Genomic DNA, 24,550 nt, shown 5'->3' with positions numbered 1-24,550 from the left:
GACTTTCAGTCACTCCCCTTTGCACATTCAGTACTTCAGAAGACAGGAGAACAGGCTTGGTAACATCTCCTTACGCCTCGTTTTGTGGCCTACTGGAGACCACTTTCCCCAGAGCCGGCACTGCTGTATTTTTTTGGGATCAGCTGAGGCTCCGAGAGATGTGCTACTGCTGATCCGCTCTTGGGATGAGCTGGACCCAGAAGCCCAAGTCTTCTGCTCTTGACAGCCATCAATCTTCTGTTAAGATCAGAAATGGGCCCCACAGAAAAGAGGGACATGAATGTCTGACTGACCAAAGGTCCTAATTCACAACAAATAATGTCATGTATTTAATAATAAGCTGATGGGCTCATCTCTAATGAGCATCTAGGATTTTCCTACTGAATGCAGGCATCAACCTAGAAATTGGAACAAATTAAATGCAGAATTTAATACTACACTAAAGGAAATTAAATCAAGACAAACATACAACATTTGTATGTGTATAGCGTCTGTTGACTACCTTCTTCATTTTGTGAAGTTGAAAGCTTATATATTCTCCTTTCTGCTCAAATGAAATCTCAGGCCTAAAGTCCTACCCAGGGGCAAAGTGACTTTAAACTATAGGCTTTCTGTTCACCTCCTATTTAAGAAAAGCTTCTGAGAAACTTTTGAGTAAAACACATTCTTTAAAGCATTCTATATTTCCCTACTTGAAGTTTGCACTTTCTACACTGCGAATCTGAATTTTCAGCAGCCCACCAGAAAGGGCAGCTCAGGGAGCCAAACCTGTAGCATAGAATTACAAACCTTTGGCTCCTCCTGGCTAAGTGCGCACACATATAGAAGAAAGGTCTGTCCTACAAGCAAAAATCATTGATAAGAAAAGCTCCGCGTGGAGCAGGCACCGGTGTACACAGCAACCACATGATCGAAACTGGCACAAAAAAAAAAGCACACCTAATATAGACCGGGCTTCAGTAAACGTGTAGTGCATTCTCTCTATTCTCCCAACATTTTTTCCAGGAAAGAAGAGACAAAATGTGACAGTCTGCTCTTAAAAGAAAAGCAGATTTAAAAACAGGAAAAGAAAAACCACGGGGGAGGAGAGGGGAACCACCAAAACCACAAACACACACGCATTCATGTCTCCTAAATGTCTCCTAAATAAAGATGAAAGAAAATCTCCTCTTTCATTTTTCCAATTCACTTTTTCCTTAAAAAACAGACGATACTCAGAAGAAACGCTCGTTTCTTCCTCCCCCAAAGTTCTGTATCTAAAAAAACAAAGCAGCATCCCCCCAAAACAAATGACCCAGCTACCTCCACAAAAGAGAACAGACAAACTCATGATGAAATAGCATGCTGGAGCGCAGCTTGTCACAGGTCTCTGGGAATCCCACCTCGGCCTCCAGACTGGCTTCCCTTTGGCAACACACGACGCTGGAGTGCCGGAGGAGGCAGCTTCTCGATGAAGGTTATTCAGGTAAAGAACATCCTCTTTGCCTAACAACGCATCTGTGTCAACTTGCTTTTTTCTACAGAAATTACATACACGCTCCCTCGTTGGGAGAAATGGCCAGTGCATTCCTTCAGTAGCGTGAGGGAAATATGGAGATCCTCTGGAATCTAATGAATTTGTCAGACCTGCAGAAAGTCATACTACATTAATGTCACCTTTCACACGCACCGCTGTTTCCCCTGTTTTTACAAGAGCAAAAGAAAGACAAAATATACGTTAAGACCTCTGTCCTGATGTTTTTCTCTGTTTGAAATGTCCACCTGGGTCTAGCTGATGATAAAACAAAGCATCTTTTATTCTTCTGTTCATATATAAGCACGGTTATTCTCTAGCTGCCACCTGGAAGTTTCTGGCCTCTTCTATAAAGAATAATTTTTTATCTGTACTTTGAACAGAATTATTACCTTAAAGAAAGAAATTACATCTTTTGGCACTGTATATTAGTATATTATTTTTTCTTGTACCTTTTATGCTTTTAAAAAAAATGAGTCACATTTTATTCTTAATCACACTTTTATTACCTTTTTCCAAAAACAAGCAAAAAAACCCCTCCAACAAATCACATCCTATACTGCTATATTTACATTGTAGACTTCTTAATCTCTTATGTAAATATACATATTCTGAAGTAATCTGTCTTTAGAAAAGAATGCTATTCTTAGTATTCTGATGATGGATAAATCTTCATTATCAATGTAATGCTCTGAGAGAAAAGAAAATCAATTTTCAGAGTTGTCAAATATCAAGATAAGCATACACATTAAGTCTATTCAAATTATTTGAAACAAAAAGAAACCTCAAATGTTACAATAACTTAAGATAGTGTACTATACCACACATATAACATGGCCAAAACTGCTTCTTTTGATGGACATTAGTTATCACAATTGTTTTCCAAAGCAGGAATAAAAATTTTTTTAAAAAGTTTCAAACATGCTATTTGGAATATTCACTTCTTCTTGGCAATTAGTTTATCTTCATAGTTGACTGGGATTATGCCACTGCATTCTTCTGTCTTTGATACAGGATGTTTTATAAAAGCACGTCTAATTACATCAATATCACGTCCTAAATGATCCATCATGGGCGATACAATCGAAGGCGGGGCCTCTAAGTCTATCAAAAAATACCTGCAATGAGAAACATACACACAATAAAAAAAATACCTGTATTGCAACAACTTTAATTCAAGTAACTGTTTTGTGGGATTTCTTAAATGAAAACTTTCTAATTTTTTCTTACATTTTGGTACCAGAATTGTTTTAAATAAAAGTTCAGTATTATCTTGATTTCAAATAAGAAAAGTTCAATTGAAGCAGGCTCAGCCTGAACTCTTCTTTGTTGTACAGCACCGCTTACCCAAGGAGATCAAAGAGAGCTTACTCTTCTTGTACCTATTCCATTCATTTCCACACCTTGGTTTGAATAGTCTTAAAAAAAAAGACAGGGTGGCACATTCATTTCAGTTACAACATGCATTCTCCTTCTTCGAATTCACAGCATTGTTTCTCCGGAGAACAGATGCCAGTGTGAAACATCTCAAGCTTATATACATACAGGCACGTTTCTTCCTTTGAAGTTCTGCTTCGGAGCTGAATGGAAATTAAAACAAAACAGCAAAAGAAACCCAAGGAGATGGACTTATCCCAAATTAGGCACATCTCTGATGTGAATACGTCTTAAATTTTCAGTCTGAGGGCAGAAGCTGAAGCCGCATCCAGGTGACGCCCACTTGCACAGTTGGCACTTGACGAGCACAGTCGTGCTGACCTCCGCGGGGCTGAAAAGGTCTTACTTCCACACACGCACAGCACGTATAAAATGCACCGCTCCAGGTAAGCGCTTCGCGTCCACCACACAGCTATCTTTGACATCTATAAAGAAGCAGCCGACCGCCTACCTACGGGAAGGAGAACATTGCTCCCCGCTAATATCTTAGGTCACCAAGGTCACTTCTGCAATAAACTCCTTTGCTGAAGAACTGAACCTTCTTCATGAGCTCAACTATAATTTTCCAAGAGGCTTTTAAAACTCCAGTACACCCAAACAAGCCAAGAGGTCTACTGCACTTCATGAGCCCCATTTCAGACAAGGGACACAACTACACAGTGCGCATTAACTTAATCTCAGATATGCAAATTCAGACCCCGACTCTTAACATGAGATGTACCTTAAATTCATCGGCACATTATGTCTATTGTTCCTGCAAGTTATGAGCGACCTAGTGCCAGCAATCACACTATTGCAAAAAATGAGTGAGCCATGTCCCTGGCCATCCCTCCTCCCATGAAATGCTGGGAATGAACCAGCATTGTCAACGGAGCTGTAACCAGAACACCTTTCAATCACTTTGTCTGCTTTTGGCATGGCACTAACTATAGCATAGTAAAAAGACACCGCAACTGTCTCAGAAATCCTAGTGAAGAGAACTAACCACTTGCCTCGTTTCCAAGACTAGCAATAATTTAAAGGCTAAATGTACAGCACAGCACTTCCCACCTAGCCATTTCATTTTAGTCTTTACGCATCCTCTCATTAAAGCTCCCCTTTCCTCCTAGTCCACTCAAGCACACCTCCCCGTGAAGCATCAGTATAACCTGAAAGTGATACCCCTTAAACGAAGTCATATTACCCAAGCAGGATCAAGCATCCCCGTTTGATTTAAAAACTACCTAACAGAGAGGAATTTGTTCTGCAAGAGGCATGGATTCTTACTAAGTCAACCATAGTGTGAGCATCACACTTCACAGTCTGCCTTCACAAAGGTAATCTTGAATGGTAAGTCCCCAAGACCAGAAGCTGAACTCTGAGTCTGAACAGGAAATACAGGAGGATGGGGTCATGAACAACAGACAAAATCGTGTTCTTCATGCTCCATGGAGTTCAGTTTCATCCAACTAAATGTGTTACATCAAAAATATTACAGACAGAGCAGACCCATCGGGCCAGAAATGACTCAAGCAGCGTGTGCTGGATTACTGCACAGGGGTGGAATCCACCCGAGGAAAACACAGCGAAGAAACTTCTCCTTAGCCAGACGTCCTAATCCTCAATATCTTAATAGCCACAATTCGGCTCTGAAGTCTTTTTCAGGAAGACCAGACTGAAGCACTGAATTCCCGTATGTGAGGGGTCTGATGGAAAAAATCTCCCTGCAGCCCGCACTGAAGCAAGGAGCTCTCCAGAAGAGATGCCCAGCTGGTGCGGGCTGTGGCCGAGCGTCACCGAAGCCAAGGGACCAGTGCCAGGTCACGTCAGCGAAGGTGCTGCTCCTCTGACTGCAGCAGGGCTACTGAGAGCTACAGGAATAACTTGCCTCAAGAAGGATTTGGAGGAGCTCTGGTGGGCTCAGCCCTCCTCGCAAATCCTCACAGGCTTCAACGGGGAACAGGATTCAGCGTAATATATTTGGAAAACTGAACTGCCTACCATTTTCTGGTCTCCAGAATTAAAAGATGCCACCCAGTTAAAAGTTTAGGGAGAGAACCAATTTTTAAGCTTGGACAATTCGTTAGAAATACTGCACAACAACATCTGAAGGATGCACACCCCTTAAAAAGGGAAAGTCATATTTTCTGTTAAAGCCATTAAAAGCCACTGGTAAATTTAACAGATGACACTTCACTCTTCTCCTTGGGAAGAAGCCTTCCAAATCCTCTCACAGTTGCAACTAACAGAAGGGAGGATGGGGGGAGAAATTCTAGCTGGTGATCCGCCACCACCTTTCATGCCCCCTTCGTATTGCAAGAGCATTCGTTCGTATTGCAAACCGTGCTCTTTGCTGCACCATTTTAGTCCCACCGTTTCTCGAGAATTTAATTTCATTTCTGCTTGCAAGTCATATGCTGCTTTTCATTGTGCTCCTAAAACGGCAATAGTTTTTTTTTCTCCAAAGGCTGCTTTGCAACTTTGTGCTTTCTCTCACATTAGCAAAGGGTGGAAATTTCCACTGACGCACTGTTGATAACTGAAGGAGAAGGGGGGGATGGGAGGATGAGCTGTTACAGCATATCTTTATGACTCCTCGCAGAATAGGTATTTTATCTGAGGATACAAAACTGCAGTAATTGGGGACAATGCAAGTTTTTAAAAACAATCCCCGCTCTTCAACGTTAATAAGCAACGATTGCTTTCCTGTGCCAAAAAAGAGAGAAGGAAAAGAGGGCCAGCGTAAAAAATATTACTTCTTCATTAAAGAAAGCGAAGAAACTAACGGCTACAAAAGCAATAACCACACACAATTTACAGTGCAATCCCTGAGGAGATCTGCAACCCCTTCCCCCCAAAATTTAAATCAGCTGTCACAAGGCCATGGGGTTTTTTTAACCCACCCTCAATAAGGCATGCAGCAACCTTGATTTCAGGCAGTGATCTATGACCCGATACACAACGCCATAGCTACTGTGTGTAGTAAACAAAATCAAATCCCAGTGAGACTTAAAGATAGGGAAAAATACAGGAATGCAGGAGGGAAACCACCTCATTCTTGCAAGCAAAAATGCAAAAGCATTTAGGCTCTCTAGGAGTCAGCCGAGTCATCAGGGGAGAAATGCAGGAAAATTCCACTGATTCACTACGAGACCATAGTTATTTTTGTCATCCTGCTCGACTGTAAATAGAAGGATGACTTAAATACAGGAGAGCAGACTGAAATATTAAACAATGCATTAACTTAAAAAAAAAAAATCATATGCTCTCAAATAAAGGACAACATGCCTTTGCATACGAGAGGAAAAAAAGGGAAAAAAAAAAAAAAAGAAAAAAAGCCAGGTTTCATTTATTCTTTTCAACGTATTCAAGCCAGAAATTGTTTGAACCTTGAGTCCTAAGGATACTCAAATATTTTGCTTTCAAATGGACAGTCCAGGACTTCAAAGAACCCTGAAAAGCACCTGGATCAAAACTCACTTTTAAATCCTCCTAGAATACGACTCTGTCAGCCTGGGGAGCCGAGGGAAACGCACACATATGGTGGACTTGGAAGAGGCTGTGTGGTCCCATGGTTGTGCCCAAAAAATGTCTGTATGCTTAAATTTCTCCTTTACATAGCGGCAGTAAGTCTATATAAGCTTCCCCAGTGGGGAGGTGAAAGATACAAAGGAAAGAAAATGTTCTGATGAACAGGTAGAGGTGAAGCACCAAACAGGGAAACAGGAAACCACCTGGAGGAAAGCAAGCTGCGGCACTCACGTGAGAGCAGCTGGACATTCATTCTCATTGAGGTAATCCTATATAAAAGAAATTCTTTTGCTACCTGAATGATCACTTCACCTTTGGGACCACTGTATTGCTCTGAAGAGAGGTAGTTTGCTTTTCTTCTCAACTCTGGTGGTAGCTACCCTTCCTCAGCAGGGCAGGCAGGTAAATTCATGCTCAGAAGGATTATAATTTCGTAGCCGGAAAGACTCGTACACGTGTTACTTTTAGCTTTTAAAAAACAGGTATGGAATAGATGGGCGTCCCTTGAAAATCACAAGGACAGCAACTGGGAAGTACCAGATCAAAACCAAAAGCTGGCACCTTAGTAACTAGACTGTGCCACAGCAATGACGCAAATAATCCATAATGAGCAAGTAATTTGGGGAAAAATACATTTTACTATCCACGGTCTTCAAAAATTTCATTTGCCAAATTCTATGCATAGACACCTGTTATTAAGCGAATTAAAATAATGGAAAGACATTTTGCAGCATTGCAGAAAAAAAAAATACTGTTGCACTGCAAAAGAGAAACCAGCCTGACATATCTGGAGTATTTGAAAAGTCATGCTAGCTGGGCAGCATTTTGAAAAGTCTGCAAAATTGTTATGAGCAGGGCTGAAGTTACACAGCAAGTATTAATTCTGCTTGTGTCACTTCTCTGCCTTCTGTATAATTCACAGCTTAAAAACCACCAACATGGTGACTGACTCCCATCCCATCAAGCCCACTATTTAAGAGCAGCCATCACATTTAATCAACGTGCTTGCACAAGGATGCTACAAAATTTAGTGCATCAGAAAATTATACTAGCGCCTCAACATCACCAACTATTGCACCATGCCATTTCTTCTGAAAAGCACCAAAATTGCAAATTGCACTCCCACAGATAAGGTGAGGAGAAAAAAAACATTTCAGGACTCTGATACCTGAGGCACATGCATACTTACATGCATGTGGACAATAGCATTTTAAGGAAAAGTAATGGTTCAACTCATCAATGAAGAAAGCCCCATCTAGTGGAAGACAACAATCAGTTTAGCAGAAAATACTACAAGTGTGCGTAATACTCAAACAGTCAAACCGGTTTTGTTCTCATCCAAGTGCATCACAGACCTAGAACTCCTTTTTGCTGAAACAGATCAAGATACTCTAAAATCTAAACAGAAACAAGCAATACAAGTTGCGCATTAGCTATAAATTTAGTTTGGTGGTATTAAGAAAGGAAAGCTTGCAACCTCTTTCATCTGTTTTTCTTTCCTCCTCTTTGGTCTTCAATAGCCATGAAAATCATCAAGAGAGTTGACCTGAGTGAAGCCAAACACGTCTGTACATTTACCTGCAGGATGAAGTCCTTTAACTATGCAATAGTTTGTATTTCACTAGGAGGTGGGGAGAAGAGAAGGGTTTTTAAAACTTGTAAAGACTCCGGAGAACAGTTCTGATGGGTAACTATTATTTTTACTCTTACAAATAAAGTAAATAAAATTGTATCCAGACAGCGTGGGTTATTGGAAGACAGTTCAGCATCTCTTGTCCACATGGAACACTATTCTGCCACAAGCTGCTCATTTTAAAATAAGTTGTGTAAGTACAGTTCCTAAGCTCAGATACTTTACGGAAAGAGGAAAAGTTTGAACATGCAACGTAATTTACATAGATATGTTTCCAAAATATTCAAATCTCTTAACATGGTGCTCAATTACTGAAATACTCCTCTTAATAACTATCTATTTCTTGTGCATCGGGCCACCGAGTCACCAAGAAATGGGAGAGTCATGCCCCCTTTCCTGAGCACGCGCTTTGGCAAAGCAACGTTACGTCACGCGCTACATCATGAAGGCAAAACACAAGGTGCTCCCGCAGGAGGGCCAACCGCTTCAGAGCCTAAACCCCCCAGAGGAGGTGGGAGTGATTTATGGGAAGGCCAGGACAGCCTCCAAGCCTTCTCCGCCATAGCAGAGGGGAAGCCAGTACTGAAGCTTGGTGCTCCTGGCTCCTGGGGAGTGATCGCAGCGCTGCAGGGCCTGGAAGCCCAGTTGAGTTCATCATCCTGGGTCCTTGGGAAAGGACCTCCTTGCTTTGCCATTTTCCCCCATCACACAAACAAGTCCACAGCACAACTAACATTGCAACCTGGATTTTCGGACTTCTGATCCCATTAGATGCTATCGGTATATACCCTGTGCTCCTCAGTGGACCCTGGCAATCACCAGGGTCCCTGCACACCTCCTACAGAAAATTCCCCACGCACGTGTTAAGATAAGCTCCCAAAATACAATTCAGCACGGAAAAAAGTAAGACCTGAGGAGTTTGCTATTTCAGAGAACAAGTGGGCTGATGAGATAACTGGGAGTGAATGGCAAAACAAAAAGATTAAGAGACAAGCACCAAATAACAAAAGAAAATTGCCATCTTTTCAAAATCAAATTTGAAAGAGAAAAAAACAAGAAGACAATGAAAAACTGGCAAATAGAACATGGAAATTGTTATGAATAATCAGAATTACGCACAGTTTAGCTGGAGAACTCACAAATAAAGTAAATTAAATAATAAAAATGTGGGGAGAAAGGTCTAAAAACATTACTGTATTACAGGTAGATTTAATAGGGGGAAGCACACACATACACAAAACAAAGTAGAAGGGAAAGACCACAGTGCTCTGCTGATTTACAAAACCGTACTAAATCTGAGCACTGACCAGGCTGATGTATATCATCTTTTCTACAACAGAGATAACAAAAATAAGAAGAGAAGCAACATTTGGGGGGGAAATAAAATCACTAACAACAAATGTCTAGGGGATAGCAAGATACCCAGTTTTCAAAACCCACTTACACTTGGCCACTTTCTTCTCCCCAAAGCCCCTGTCATAGCTCCTTCCAGTTTAAGAGATTCCTGGTCTGCAAAAAGTCTGAGCCATTACCTTTCCAAAGGAGTGTCTGAATCTTATTTTTTTTAAAGATCTGTTTTGCAGCCACCCTTGTACCATCTCCCCTAAAGTAAAAATATCCTACATACCAACCACGTCCCCCAAGCCACCTCCTTTATCTGATGTCCTGAAGCATGAAGTGTCACAAGCGTATGATTAAGGCGTAGCCTGGTAAGGCCAAAGAAAACAGGTATGCCACAAAGTGCAAACCCACAGACTGTGCTACTGAGATCTATCGTTTTACAAGCAGTTGCAATATTCTCCAGCTTAGCACTGACCAAATATGCAGCAATGGCTCTGCAATGTCGTCACCCAGCCCCGGTCTGGACCCTTTATTTGAAAGCTGCTTTGAGGGATTCATTGCTTCTGTATCATCTTAAACAGCCAAAAAATCCAGAGTTTAACATTCCTTGAATTCAACTACTCGTACACACCTTATTTAAATCAGTTCACTTTTGTTTGTTCCAGAAATACGCAGCTCCTGAGACATGTAATACAGTATTTAAAAAAATGCACCATGTTAAAGCAATTTAAATACAACTCATTAAAAATGATAAACAAGTAGTGGCTCGTAGAACAAATATTTGGCACAAATCTATCGCCCATTAGGAGATAAAGTTGGGAATCCTTATTTACATTCTTCCACTGTTTTTTCAGAGACCCAGTGGCCATGGGCAAGTCACTCAGGCGCAATGCCTCATCTAAATTTACATACCGAACCCACACTGGAACTAATGTGTCCTTGTCACATTTTATTGATCTATAAGGTGAAGAGTATTTGTTACAATTTTGTGAGATGTTACTTGAATCACGCTCTTAAATACTTTAAAAACAAAATATTAATGTTCTACTATGGCAATTAATACCATAAGTGTGAATTAGTAGCTAATTCAACTTCAGTTTAAAATATCAGTAAACCAGTGATTTAAAAGTTTGATTCTTCAGACATATCCACACAGTTCCTGAAACATACTATTTTCATAATTACTTAAATGCAAAAGCTGTCAATATTAGGTCTCTAAAAAAAGGAGGGCGTTTTCTGCCAAAAGAGATGCGTTTAAGAGAAAGATCTAAATTTGTTTTAATATACCCTCAATGCACATGCACCACCTGCTCAGTGAATATAATTTCCTGAGAAGAAACAAATCAATTATATGTTTGATCTGAGGTCTTCAAAGCTGCCTGGGAGAGTAAAACTGCTCATTCCAGTGACAGCTGTGGGCCACAATCCCCTATGGCAGGCTTTGAAAGATCTCAGCTTTACAGATCAATTGGCAGTAAAATTCTCATTCTCTGTAAAGTCCCCTGGATATTCTTAAATTTGTAATGTGCCTGTAATGCAGTATATCGGAGACAGATGATGCCAAAGCACTACAGAACTCAGAGGGGGAAAAGCGCTTTGTTAAGGAGACAACTATCCTCCCTATTGACCTATGAATATGTATTTTCCAGTTTAATTCTTTCCTGATCACTACAGACACTACCAAAACCTGGCTAAGTCCAGCAGTAGCTTTGCTGTGCATATCGCACTTGTGTGTCCTTTCGCTGTCAATCGCTCAGTTTTATGATATGCTATATATAAAGACTTGAATTGCAGTTAAAAATGGAACTAACTAAATGAAGAAAACGTACAGCAGAAGTCTGGGAGAAGGATGACTACTAGGCATGCCACAGAGCACGTCTCAGTTGACTTGTGAATAGCTGGTGCTGCCCTATTGATGGCCCTTGATTTAAGGTTAAGGGACCCAGACTGGATAGCACTGGGAGTTTTATAAGGGAGCAAAGCTAGGCTCCCTACACCGGAGAAGACAACTGCTTTGGTTTGTTTTGTTTTTCAGACAAACATCCCTCAAAAATGGGGGGATTCCATGCCATTCTGAGTGACAGGAAGATGGTTCGTGCAGTGGTCACTAGGACAAGAGCTGTCTCTAAGAGACACGCTATTAAACTGTGACCCATGCTACGACTATTGTATTGCACTACAATTTTCATGCAATTTGTTGCTACAAATATTGTGTACACTGAACTGCAATCTCCCCAGAAAAATCTACAGAAATAAATTCTCCACATTACCAGGTACTGAAACTGCCTGCTGCTTCCCCTTGTAATATCTCGTCTCCTGAATTTGAGTTTTCCAATTAAAAGCACAGAAAAACAACTATTTCCTGTAGTACCCTCTCTCAATCACTTCTCCCTTTCAAGAAGCCAAGCAATTTAGGGGAGGGAACTGTCATCTTCACATACAGAGGATCCAAATCCAGGGCAAGCAAAATGACTGCTAAATATTTAGAGACACTTGAACTGGGAGGTGGAGGAGGAACAGCAATGGTGACATTAAATCTGATGGCTTCCTGCCCGTGTTTCAAGACAAAATCGCAATTATTTGCTACTAAAACCTTGCCTCATTCAGAACACAAAATATGCCTGCTCTGAGGACTCTGCAAAGAAGAGGGTTATAGTCCACAGATCCCCTCATCCTGCTTATTAAGTAGATAATCTGCTACGGTAAATGAATTAAGCTAGTTTATATGTCTGAAAGATCCCCTGGAGAAATGGCTTCTATTCATCTCTGCTACATAGTTCTTGTGATGCTGGTTACTGTCTTCTCCTGTCCTGGTTTCCCTGCTGAAGAACCCGAGACCTGATCTGCAGAAGTACTGACACCCAAGCCAAGAGGAAACTGTCATCCGAAGTCCTGAAATGTTAGAGTGTGCTAAGTACTCTAGGAAAAAAAAATCTAGAAGCTAAAAGTCTCAACTTCAGCGTCCAAAATTAGTGGAACTTAGTCCCTCTGCCTTAGCTCCCCAACTGTACAAAGAGAGTAACACCAGCTCCTTGTTCTGCTGAAGCCGTCGGAAAAGACTTTAATGTTTATAAAATGCTTCTACTCCAACAGAAGAATGAGGTAATTAGTAATTCTGTCTTGAGACAAGGCTTTGATTACCTCCCGTGTGTAGGCCACAAGACTTCATCCTAAAATGCAAAACTGGCAGGATCAAGCCATGTTTTGAAGGACACCATGGAGCAGGGGCGCAAAACAGTCATAACCACAACGCCATTGCTTTTGGTTAAGTAACAGGTATGTGGTGGAGATTTCCTCCCCTACCCTTTCCGTCAATCTGCTGTAACTGCCAGCTGTCACTGCTCCTACTTCGCAGGAGAATGAAGAGGTCCTCAGAAGAGGGAGTGAAACCGTGAGTCACCCCCGGGGAGATGATCCAAGAAGGGCTTCATAAAAGGTGCACCTCTGGAGTCACTTCACCTTCCCCAGCGCCAAACGCCCCTCAAGGAAGACGGTAGGTAGGCAGGTTGGCCAACCATCCGATTATGCACAGTTGCATTACAGGGATTAGGAGGAGCTAATTGTTATTTTGATTACGGCAGGCAGCCCCAGCGCAGTGCAGGTTGCCTAGCAACATTTCTCAGTCCTCGCCAGAGCCAGCATCCATTTCAGAGGTAGCCGCAAGGAGCAAACACACCGGCGTAAGGGAGCCGGGGGTGCGATCCACAGCACCTTCCTCCTGCCCGGTGGGAGAAGCCCGACATCCGAGATGCCAATTCACAGCTCCATTTACATTTATTGTACTTCCTGTAAACCACACGGTCATCTTTAACATCCTTACCAAACACTGGATCAGAAACACAAGCAAGTCTTACAGGGCACACATGGTAATTAACATTTAATTCAGATGCATTAGAGAAAAAGAATCAATCCTGCCAATTAGCAACCAGCAGATTAAGCACGACTTTTATCAGTAAACAGCCTGACTGGCTTGGAAAATAGTTACGTAAAAATGACATAACAAAATAACGTTGCGTATGTTGGGGAAAGTAGTTCTGCAGGCCTGGACTCAGGCTACTCGCAACACAAACACTAAACACCAACAAAAAGCCGACACCACGCAGAATAAAAACACGTAACACTTGAAGCGGAACGCACACATACACGCACAGCCACACACCACCTTACTGAGCTCACAGACATTACAGGTGTACTCCCAAAAAGCACAAGGAAGACCAAACAATGAGAGCTACATACGTACATTTACAAAGGATAACTTAAAGGACTTTAAGGCAAAACACATCATGCATACCCTCCTCTTCTGTGGCGCTCCTTGTGCTTGGAGATTTTGTAAGGCAGAGACCTTTCTCCCAGGTTTTCTAGGTTCCTCACAACGGCTCCTCTCTCCATAAGAGCCTCAACAGTGCGCTTCAGCACAGCTGCAGTCTCAGGCTTTAAAAGAAAAAAAAAAAAAAAGGTGGGAAATGTACACAAATCTGGTTATTCTTATTATGCGATTAGAAGGGACACCTGTACTCGCACAGCTCAATGCTGGAAGAGATCGTTCCGTAACCTGGGAGGGCAAAGTGGAAGCAGAAGCAGACCTCCTCCTAAGGAAGAAAATTTTTAAGAACAAACAGCCAATTCCTCTGTGAATTACGGCAACAGCAAAGTTTCCACCAATTTCAAAGTCAGGCCCCAACAACAACAGGAGAAAGGAAATAGTTAATGGATTTAACTCACCTGGTATGCTTTTGGCTGACCCTTGCACAGGTGTAAGTAAATCTATGTGGCAAAGAGCAATTATGAATTGTCACCAGTTTTAAGGTCCCTGGACCATCGATGCTCACTAGTATTGTTCACCACAGTATTTAAAGTCAACAGTGTGGGGGGAACACTGATCCATGGCTTGCTAGAGAGACAACTATTAGCACCACATTCATTTTATACGGTCATTTCAACTGCATGTACGTAATATCTATTTGCACCCTTGGCTACATCACCACGTCTCATTACTTTTGCATAGCTGACGTCCAAGCCTTTTTAAGAGTTAAGGAACTGACGTGCAGTAATTAGTCTAACATGCAGAGATTTCACCCCTTAGAAAAACAAGTTTGAGGGACAGGCAGCCAAAAAACAGTAGGTAAAACAGACGCAATGTTTTCTTGCTCGTTACATATCAGAGCTCTTTAGAGTGCTGAATCATTTCGGTAACGACACTCAACAATATCTATGAAAATGTTAATAAAGTACAAATTAGAATGTTTTGAAAACAACTGCAAACTTACACACTCTCAGCAACAAGAAGTATTTTAAGAAACAGATCTCCTACAGAGAAAGGAAGCTAAATGGATGTCCAACTGAACACAACCAAAGCTTTCTTCTGCGTTCCTTGCAACATTTCACATCAAGATATATTCCCAAGTCTACTTGTCCAGCGAGACGGCAACAGCTGTAAATGGAAAAGTAATGAAAGAGCTGATTTTCAGCTTTATTCAGATTTTATTTTGTTAAATCAGACCACCATAATAATTTCATTGTCCCTTCTCAGACAGAATAAAACTTGTGTAAGCCTTCAAATACCTTATGTATAAGATGACTGAAAGTTGGTTTCCTAAGTCTAAGGTAGAGATTTAAATCATATTTTAGCTCAAAATCAGGAATAACACTATTTTTCTGTTGACCTAGGATGGCTGCCTCCATTATCATTCATTGGATTTTCAAGTAAGCACCATTCATGCTTAGGACCTCCTTCCCCAAAACGTTTGCGGAACTAATTGGGTCTCCTTGCAACTCTTTTTGGCCTTTTGCCACAAAGCAAGCCATTCCCACAAATGTTACAGGAGTCTGAATTTCCGAGATTTTCAAAGCCCATTCGAGCTTACCTGGAACAAAACCAGGTTCAAAACTTACGAAGGAGAGACTGACAGATGGACAGACAGACCGCAACTATACAGCCCTTTGCTAGAAGAATAGCATAAAACCAATTCTGTAAAATCATGTAGGCACTTGCATGTTGATTCTACAGCTGACGATGCTGACCAACTGTTGATGCTGACCATGTTAATACTTTCATTCCCCCCTTTAAATCTATCTCTTGTCTCTCAAATACTTCTGCATACCAGATTCAAATACTAGAGAGTAACCCACCAAAGCAAGGATCTTCTTCCAAGACTGGATTCTTAGCCTTCTCTATATGCTCATATTTTGCGTTACTTTTCATCCTCTATTATGTCTGACAACTACCACCAAGCAGTCACATGCAGTCCTCTCTCTCTCCACAAACGCAAGGAGAAGGACAAGCAAATACGATCAGAGAAGAACTGGGAAGCGGCAGCTGTGGCATGTTACTCCCTCAGTACTTTGAGCAGTACTCAAGGAGTGGGAAGGGTGACTGTGAAATCTGTTGGCTGACCTGACAGGACTGAAGGTGAGGAACCGAATCAAGAAAAGCGAAGTAAGGAGATCAAGTAGTGTCTTCACAATAATGCCAGCAACTAGGAGAGAACATAGAACAAAATCTCCTATTCTGCATCACACCCACGTGTGGTTTTGCCATAGTGGAAGGTGTTCTTTCAAACTTCTGCTATTGGAGGAACATCAGTAACAGCCAGAAAAAGGTAGCAGCTCTGCTTTACTTGACCCTGTCCTCCACGCTCCACAAATGCCAAAACACAAGGGGAGAGAGGGGAGCAAAGGCTCTTTTCTTAAGACTTTCCCCAGGAAGAATTTCTACCCAAACTCCTTATGGCTTCTTTAGCTTGACTGAATGGCACAAAGGCGAGAGAAGCTGGCCCAAACTCTAGACAGTTTTTATGCTGCTTCCATCAATGCAGGATCTCAGCACTCAAGCCCATCTAAATCAGGAGCTACTGGGGAGACACCCTCATTTGTTGTGAAGCAGCAGCTTTACACAGACAAGCCAAAAACTAGGGTAACAGAGCTGCTAGTGATATCCATAGTTTAATGCTGTAAGAACCATACCAGAAATCTGGCTTCAAGAAAGAAGAGAAAAACAAGAACAACTGAGTTTATGAAGCAGGCACCAAGGTACACATTACTATCTAGAAGGTTTTGCCTTTTAAGCAAGAATCTGACACCAACCATTAGGATTTTACTTGCCCGCATTAGTAAGGGAAATGAGCAGTTTTAGGACAGAAAGGGCAGCTAACCAAACAGCTTTAAAATTTTGTGCACTACAGCGCACCTGTAGTGCTTCCAACCCTAGACTTGAAAATACACTCTTGGAAAGCAATAGGATCTGCCATTCAAGTCTTTTCCCACTTGCCTTCTGTGTGCAGTTAGGTTGCAGAAGCCTCCACGGTGCTCAGACAATTATCACAGGAGAAATCTGTCAGGTCAATGAATAAAAATACTGTTAAGTTTACTGTTGCTACTTGCCTCCCACTTGCATAAAAAATGCTGATCCATAAACAGAGCTCTGTTCAAACGAGATCTTAATTGATTGAGACCTTTAGACAAACAGCTGTATGTCCAGCGGTGGAGTTGTCCGACATACCCTTCTTAAGAACCATGCGGATTTAAGTTAAATGTTATTGGGTAAGCTTACTCCTCTCCATCCCTCATACCCTCAAATGATACATAAGCTTTTCGTCTCTTCTATACATGCCACCAGATCAGCACATTCCCCGAGTGGCTGCACGTCCAACATGATGTGCAGTTTCTAAACACAACGAAGCCTAAGATCAAGTCCCATGTATTTAAAAACAAAACAAAACAAAGCAAAAAGAACAAGAAAAGAAAGCCACAGATTTCTACATTAAGGATTGTAAAATATTACGCGTTTTTGCAACCTCCCCACTTGTGGACATACTTTGAAAACATAAACTAATTGTTGGTTTTGAAAGCTTGTCACTGTAATCCCTCTCATTCTTCCTCTCCAAAAAAGATCATGGTTTATCATAGCTTGCCTAAAGCCATCAACCAAACTATATATAGGCTAGCTTTTGCTAACCATAACATCCACAGACACAGGTTCCTTGGTTTGCCTCAGAGCCAGACCAGTTGAGGACATAGGAAATGGTATTGCCTGGCTCCCAACCCAGGAGCCACAACATTTTTTCCTGAACAGCCAGCACTAATTCCAGAACCACAGACGTGGGGAAGCAAAGATGGGGGAGAGAAAAGGAGAAAATGGAAGCCAGTGCCAGGATAATCTATGCCGGAGAGCAGGAAGCGCTAGCAAGAACGCGTAAGCCCTGGTATGTAATTCTAGCTCTGGTTCCCCCTCCTGCGTGCACAGTCAAGCCAGAGCCCTTTCAACTGGCTTCACCCTTAGTGAACTTGGTGAACTGTCTTAGTGAACTTGGTTCACTATCATTCGGCCACGAGTAGTTACCTTGTTCTCAGAAAGGTACAGCCCACGGACCCGACCAAGCCGTGGAAGGAAGAGGTGGGAGGTCACTGCAGACCGTCCAAGGGCTTTTCCTTGGAAAACTGCTCCTGGAAGAAGTAACTGACAGATCAAAATTCCCCACTCCTCTACCCCCACTTTTCTTAAACTTAAGAGCTGCCCAGAAGAAACATGTTAACTAGCATGTCAACCCTGTATCTGCCGGCCAAAACAATCACAACAGAAGAACATTACAAAACATACTTTCTGTGTATCGTTGGCTTTCTCCACTGATGAGGATCGCTGCAGTCACGTTTACCAGGCAGCTGCACCGCCACGGAGACATCACGCAGCTGCTACCGAGGCCACAGGAACGACGGGCATCGAGATCGCTGGGCACCTTCCCACAAAGAGTCCAGTTCAGTTTATTTAAAACTCCACTATTCCCATGAAGTTATACATAGCCCCAGGTGTCACGCAAACCACAGCTGAACGCCATGCCCTAGGCACTTTCTCCGTACCTCTGGCTTCTCCCCTTCTCCTCACCAGTCTTTCAGCTTAGCATAATCATCAGCCAAGTGAGCAGAAAGCTGTTTAATGCACAGCCTTCTTCAGCATCTCACCAGACTGCACAAATGGAAATGGACAGGGGTGCTCCATCAATTACCGCCCAGGAGCAAAGCCACAAACGCATGGTAATAACCAGCAAGTTCTGCAACACAGCGCCAACAACCTCTTTTTGAGGGGAAGTTATATACCACCAGTGTGAGTAAAAGCTATACCATGTTTTTTATCAGTCATACAGAACTTACATGGCAACAAGCAAGTGTATTAAAAATAGGCGAACAAAAAAAAAAAAGGGGGAATACTCTGACGGCAAAGTATCTTCTGTTCTACCGGAGGCCAAACAGACATGAGCTCATCAGCCTGAAGCTGCAAAGAACAGGTTGGAGACAGACCAGAAACGTGGCAAGGGCTTGAAATAAAGCTTTTGTAATGCTGATGTCTCCTAAAAAACAAGGAGCCACCCGCCCAATCCTGAAGGAAGCACAGGGCTGTGGCTGGAACTAGAGCCATGTGAAAGGACTCTGCGCCACTGCTCAATTTTCCATCTCGTTAGCTGGCCAGAGGGAACTCAAGAGAGGACAGAAAGTCAAAGGGATAAAAAAACCCAGAACTGGCTAAAAAAGAAGCCTTCTCAAGCCACCAAAGCTCCTCCAAAAAGAGTCTTTAGAGAGAGGAAAGGAAGCAGACACCAAATACTTAGTTTTAGGGCTAGGACTGTACTCAAGTTCTTCTGGCCACTTATTCAGTTCAACAGGAAGCATTTAAAGTCAGTGGGCACATCTCCTTAAATTATGAACAGAAAGAAATCCATCATAATTAGCTTGATTATCCCTTCAATGTAGTAATAGTAAGATAAAATTATGTCTTTTTTTGGTTGTTAAACAGTTACAAAGGTTGTTCTGAGATTATTTACCAGGTGGAAATTAAATAATGCGAAATCTATGTTTAGAAGTAATTCAAAAGCATCAGAACTAGGGGGGAAAAACAATTCCTTACTGTCATTTACTGCATAATAAAACACTAGAAACTTATTAGTGAAAATGATAAAAAAAACACATATACGTTTGTGAACTAGCCAAGATCAACACTGGTATAAGAAAGAAGAAGAGCTTTGCAATGAGAAACCAGGGGAAGCTGGAAAGAGTCATTTAATTGTCATACCCTGTTTTAGTACACAAGACGACACAGCAAGCAGATGAAAAAATAATCAGCAGATTAAGAATGGACAGCAAAGAAAAAATTAGTGCTAATATTAGTAAAAACCATAGCCAGGCATACAACACAGCTAGTGGCAGGGTTGTTCTTTATCTGCCTAGGGAACAAACTTGAACTCCGGGTGCAAGATGAAAAGCTGCAATTACTATAAAAGCATAAACAACACAGAGCAGCAGTCCTAAGTAGGGTACAACCACTGAAGGATACATACTATTCAGAAAAGATCAAAATAAAGATAAAAGTGGTAGATGAAGCAAACAGAAGGTGTGGGAGCCCTGCTGCACCCCTGCTAAAAACGGCCTGTGTGTGACCAATGAGCGCAATCAGGATGTCCGGACACTGAGCAACAAAAACGTGAGGACTCTGGACACCTGCCTGGAATTTCAGACCCGGGCCGGGTGGGGAGGGATCGGTCTAGGGAAAGCTGGACATAGGGCAGCACTAGGCAGGGACAGAGGTTTCTGTAACTACAACAGTACAGTTCTCCCGATATAGAATAAGGGACAAACAGGAGAAACCAGGTGCTCCTGAACGTGATAACCATTTTGTATTTCCATCAAACATTGATTGAACAAAAAGGCATGATACTATTCTAGAAACAGGTTTGGCAAATAGCAAGAAAGTTACAGCAGGCAAGTCACCAAAAATAAGTTTGGGGGAGTGATCAAAATTGACTCAGTCTGAATTAAAAATAACACCCCATCCTCAAAACAGATCTTTAATTAGCATTTTAACAGGGTATAAGCCAAGGAACTAGCAACTTCACCTGATGCAACTATGAAGCCCAGGGACTTGGATGCAGAGGAAGTAGTAACTTTTAAAGTCAAAGTGGTACTACTATCTCTTCTGTTCTGAAATCCACCTTTCTTCTTCAAAGAATCTAAATTCCACAATATATCTTTTTTTTTTAAACTCAACATTTAAGATCAAAGGAAATTATTAAAGAAACTGAACTAAAAACCAAGCAATACAAGTACCCTATAAATACCAAGTCACAGTTAAATTAACACATCAGTCTCAACACTGAACTTAGCTGAATTTAATTCATTTTAGAGAGTTGATACGCTTTATAATTTCTAAAAAGAACTCTAGAAAGTGTCTTGTAAGTCTGAAGTAAACCGCAACCAAATCCTCCATGATTCAGGGCCATTTCAAGGGTTTATTGCTAGAAGCAGTTAACGTAACGATTGGCCACAACTTCAGAATCAATTAAACACCTTCCCTAAAACCCCATTTAGAAACTTACCCTCTCCTTCTCAACCACAATAAATTATAATATGGAATTCAATGTAACACTCCTGGTCAGCTGAAGTCTGCTTATCAGAAACTTGCTGAGACCAAGCTTACCAGAAACTACAAGTAAGTTTTGTTCCTCTTATGACTTTTAGATGTGAATACATCTCATCAAGTTTACTTTATATATTCATTAAGCTTAAATAATCAAGAGTGGAAAGGGAAAAAAAGAGTGGAGGGAGTTGTTTTCAAGCACCTTTGGTCTTTGAAATGCACGCGCACATGCACATGCACTCACACACAATTCCTGTTGTTTCCACATTTGTTGTATTTAAGACGAAAAACAGAAGACGGAATCCAATGAAGAGAACAAAAAGATAACAGTAGGAGCAGAAAAAGAGCAAGGTGAGAGGAAAAGAAAACTTCTCCAATCTTGTGATACAGAAGCTGGAACCACAGTCAAGAAGCCAGCGCTTCCTTCACCATCTCCATACTTCTCACCGGTAAACCTCTTCCGCTGCACATTGCGAGGGGATACGTGGTTGCCGTTTGCCAATTCAGGTCATCAATTCCTCTCCCCAAAGCAATCAGCTGCCAGTTTTAAGATACCCTGGAACTTTTTCTGACTTCTCAAACTTTCCCTTTGATTCCTCAAGTGTTTGGACTGCAATTGCCCAACCTCACAAAACCGCCTTCAGAAGACCCTGAGATAAGCAAAATGTAAAGCCAGACTTAACTGCGCAGCCTAGTCTAATCAAGATCTGCATCAAGTCATCCTTAGACAAGTTTAAAAAAGAATTCCTGTGCACGACAGTATTTTTAGATGTATTCAGTATTTTAACCACCACAGAGAGCAGAAGTTTTGCTCTTTCTTGTCCTCATCTTCCAAGATTACAGCTGACTCTTACAGTTTACTGCTTTCTTGAGAAAGCTGGTTATGCCTCCTCTGCATAAGAGGTCTTCTGGTGCCATTTTCATACCTCCTATGAAAACAGGCTGTGAATGAAAAATAACGCATACAACCCAGCACCAGAATTAAGTTGGAACTTAAGTTTGGAAGCTTACTTCTCAAGAATGTCACCTATACTATCAAATTTCTCAAAACAAGACTAATTTTAAGTAAGAATTTTAATTCTGGATAAGATCTCTATTCTCAAATAAGCTCTCTCTTTCAGTCTCTCCCCTCTAACTCAGCCTTGTTTCCATCTCCATACACTGCATGTATGGGCTCCCCTAGTATTTTCTCTCATCAACTTATTTTAAGCTTTTCTATTCACTCACATATTTAACACCAGCTTGGAAGATTTACAGATACTGACAAAAAGGGTCCAAAAGCGATGGCTGCTATTCCAAGGTAAGCTGAAGCCCATCATCCCCTTGGCCCAAGTGTTCGAGAGGAAAAGGCTGCCTGAACGCAGAGCTAATCGCTCCTTCAGCTGCCTGGCACCTCCATCCACCAGCTCCTGTGCAAGTGGGGGAAGGGACACGAATCAAACCACTGTCATGCTGCTGCTGTTACCATTTGCTTCCCTGGATGCCTCAGGGACAAAGTCAGTGGTATTAAGAAGGAGAAGGGTTTCGGCGTGTTGGAAACAGTGCACAACATGACCAGAGTTCCCAACCCAAGCCGCCTCCCTGCCAGGCGATACTGAGCCTGGTACTTCTCCCCGCAGGCCATAGCTCACTCACGGCACGGCGCGGGCAGCTCTGAACCCACAGAGATTCTTCCAGTGTAATTGCTCTGGGCACATTCAGCATTTTTCAAATCAGCTTTCACACGTCTGCAATTGAGGGAAATCTGTGCGGCAGCAAAGAAAACAGGCACTGCATGGCTTCCAGAAGACAAACACTAGTTCGCTTGAGAGTCGCAGCTGCGAAGGCCAAATACAGTTAATGTTTACATTCCCTGGGTTGGAGGCATCCAGCCTCAGAGTGCCAGCAACAGTCCAGTCTTGGGAGAAATACCTGCAACTGTCCAAAGCATCCACTGCACAGTCGGGTGTCAGGATATATTCCAGCCAAGTCCCCAACACTCCAGACCTAGGGTGTACCACTAGCACCATCCAGACTAGTCTAAGCCACTGAAGAGCTCCCTTCTATTGGGAGAGAAATTGTTTAAGGAATACAGATCTGGTTCCTAACACGTAGCTGTTATACCCATCATGCACATCCTTACTGCCGTAGAAGAACAAAGAAAAGTCAGGACTAAGAAAAAACTGAGCGTGGTTAGTAAAAAACTTTCCAAAGAGTGTGTGAGGACCATAGCCATAATTTTTAGATCCTCATGCTTTTGCAGAACAGTAACTACCTTTGGCTCTGAACCAGAATAGCGTTTAGGGTGGAAGTTGCATTGTTTTGACCAACTGCTGTGCACAACTGAAAGTGAACCTTGACAATTTCTAGCTCAAGTTCTCCTGTACACTACAGCATATATACTGGAGTACTCAAAGCTAACTTACAAAACTAGTTTCATCGTTCAGGTAAGTATTAAAAATAGTTGCTGACAAGTTTAAGGGTTATCACAACCATAAAGTCAAATTGTCACCTTATTCCTATCAGGCTATGAACACATCAAAAAAACCCCATCGAAAATCACTAAAAAAATCATCGAAAAAACCCAATTAAATATGCTTGCTAGACAGGCAGGAAGAAATCAGAGAGCTGAAACCTCCTGGCTGGTTCACTTTCCTGGCACGAGAACAAGTACAGGGCAAACTGGGACAGCCACATCCAAGGAGAGAGAGTTCACTTCAGAGCCAACAGGCAAAGAGTACCCGTTACCACCATCTTCTTGGGTTTTTCCAGGGAACCCTCAAAATAAATGCTGCTGCAGCATTTATTGAACCTGCCCACAACTTGTCTGGGCCAGGACTCCGCACCCAAAGAAGCATCAAAGTCTCAGACGTCAGTAAATTGGGGATTGACAGAGTCTTTGCTAACTAATACAAATGGAACCAGCTGGTGACAAAGAGGCTGAACCTCTTTTAAAATCAATGAAATGGAAAGCTGCTCACTGAACAGAGAATCACCTAATAAACTAATTAGATAACCAATTAATTAACAGCTAACTAATAAAAACACAGGAGTCCCACTCCTTCCTGGAAATCACAAATCCAAACCAAGTATGCAGGCTGGAAGCTTTCCTTATTTTTCATCCCAAATCCAAAGCTTCCTCTCCAAGTATGTTTTGTACCCGTTCCTTCAACGAACTAACAGCTTCCACTTTTCTTTTAAAACACAGCAGCAGCAGAAGAGAATACCAAGAATAAATTTTGATGAATGCAGCATTTCCTCTGCAGCTGAAAATCTGGCTTTAGCGTCCTTCCCACAACTTTTGCAAATGCACCTATCTCTAAAAAGATGCCAACGTCTCTAAAAGGACATCATCCCCAGTCCACAGGTAATTAACCTGCCCCCTCCTTGCTGAACTGTCACCTTTGGACAACGAAGAAGTCATGATTCACACCACGCTTTCCATGGCTATTAGTTCAAATATGTCCTTATGAGGGAGGGATGCAGGGGAGGAGGAAGTGGAAGACTCATGTTTGGTCTCTGCTTCCAGAACCGTGTTGGTGTTTTAATCTTTTCCAAATAAAAATCATGAGAGGGTATCCTTCCCTTCCCAAAGGCAACTATCTAAGCACTGACCACTACAAGCTGTAACTGCTTCCTACAAGGGAGAAGACAGCATCATACGCATCCTTCTCGGAGCGTGACCGCTGGCAGAGGCTCCTTGGAGGACTTGGGCACCAGGCACTAGATTGCAGTC

At 42.0% G+C, this 24,550-nt stretch overlaps 1 protein-coding gene across 1 annotated transcript in view; it reads right to left on the bottom strand.

Annotated features, from left to right (window-relative positions):
• Positions 1-1,995: 1,995 nt before the first annotated feature.
• The window catches only part of MRPS6 (mitochondrial ribosomal protein S6), a 45,681-nt gene continuing 23,126 nt past the window's right edge, over positions 1,996-24,550 (bottom strand). The window contains exons 3-4 of the mRNA XM_075172126.1: positions 13,726-13,865; positions 1,996-2,631 (exon numbers count right to left, since the gene is read on the bottom strand). Of these exons, the coding sequence (XP_075028227.1) occupies positions 2,451-2,631; positions 13,726-13,865 (321 nt within the window). The 3' untranslated portion in view covers positions 1,996-2,450. The remainder of the gene's footprint in view (positions 2,632-13,725; positions 13,866-24,550) is intronic.

Source organism: Calonectris borealis, chromosome 1 (genome assembly GCF_964195595.1).
Source record: "Calonectris borealis chromosome 1, bCalBor7.hap1.2, whole genome shotgun sequence".
In the NCBI taxonomy this organism is placed as follows: domain Eukaryota; kingdom Metazoa; phylum Chordata; class Aves; order Procellariiformes; family Procellariidae; genus Calonectris; species Calonectris borealis.
The sequence above is the reverse complement of the archived record's forward strand: the minus strand, read 5'-3'. Positions and strand labels throughout refer to the sequence as shown.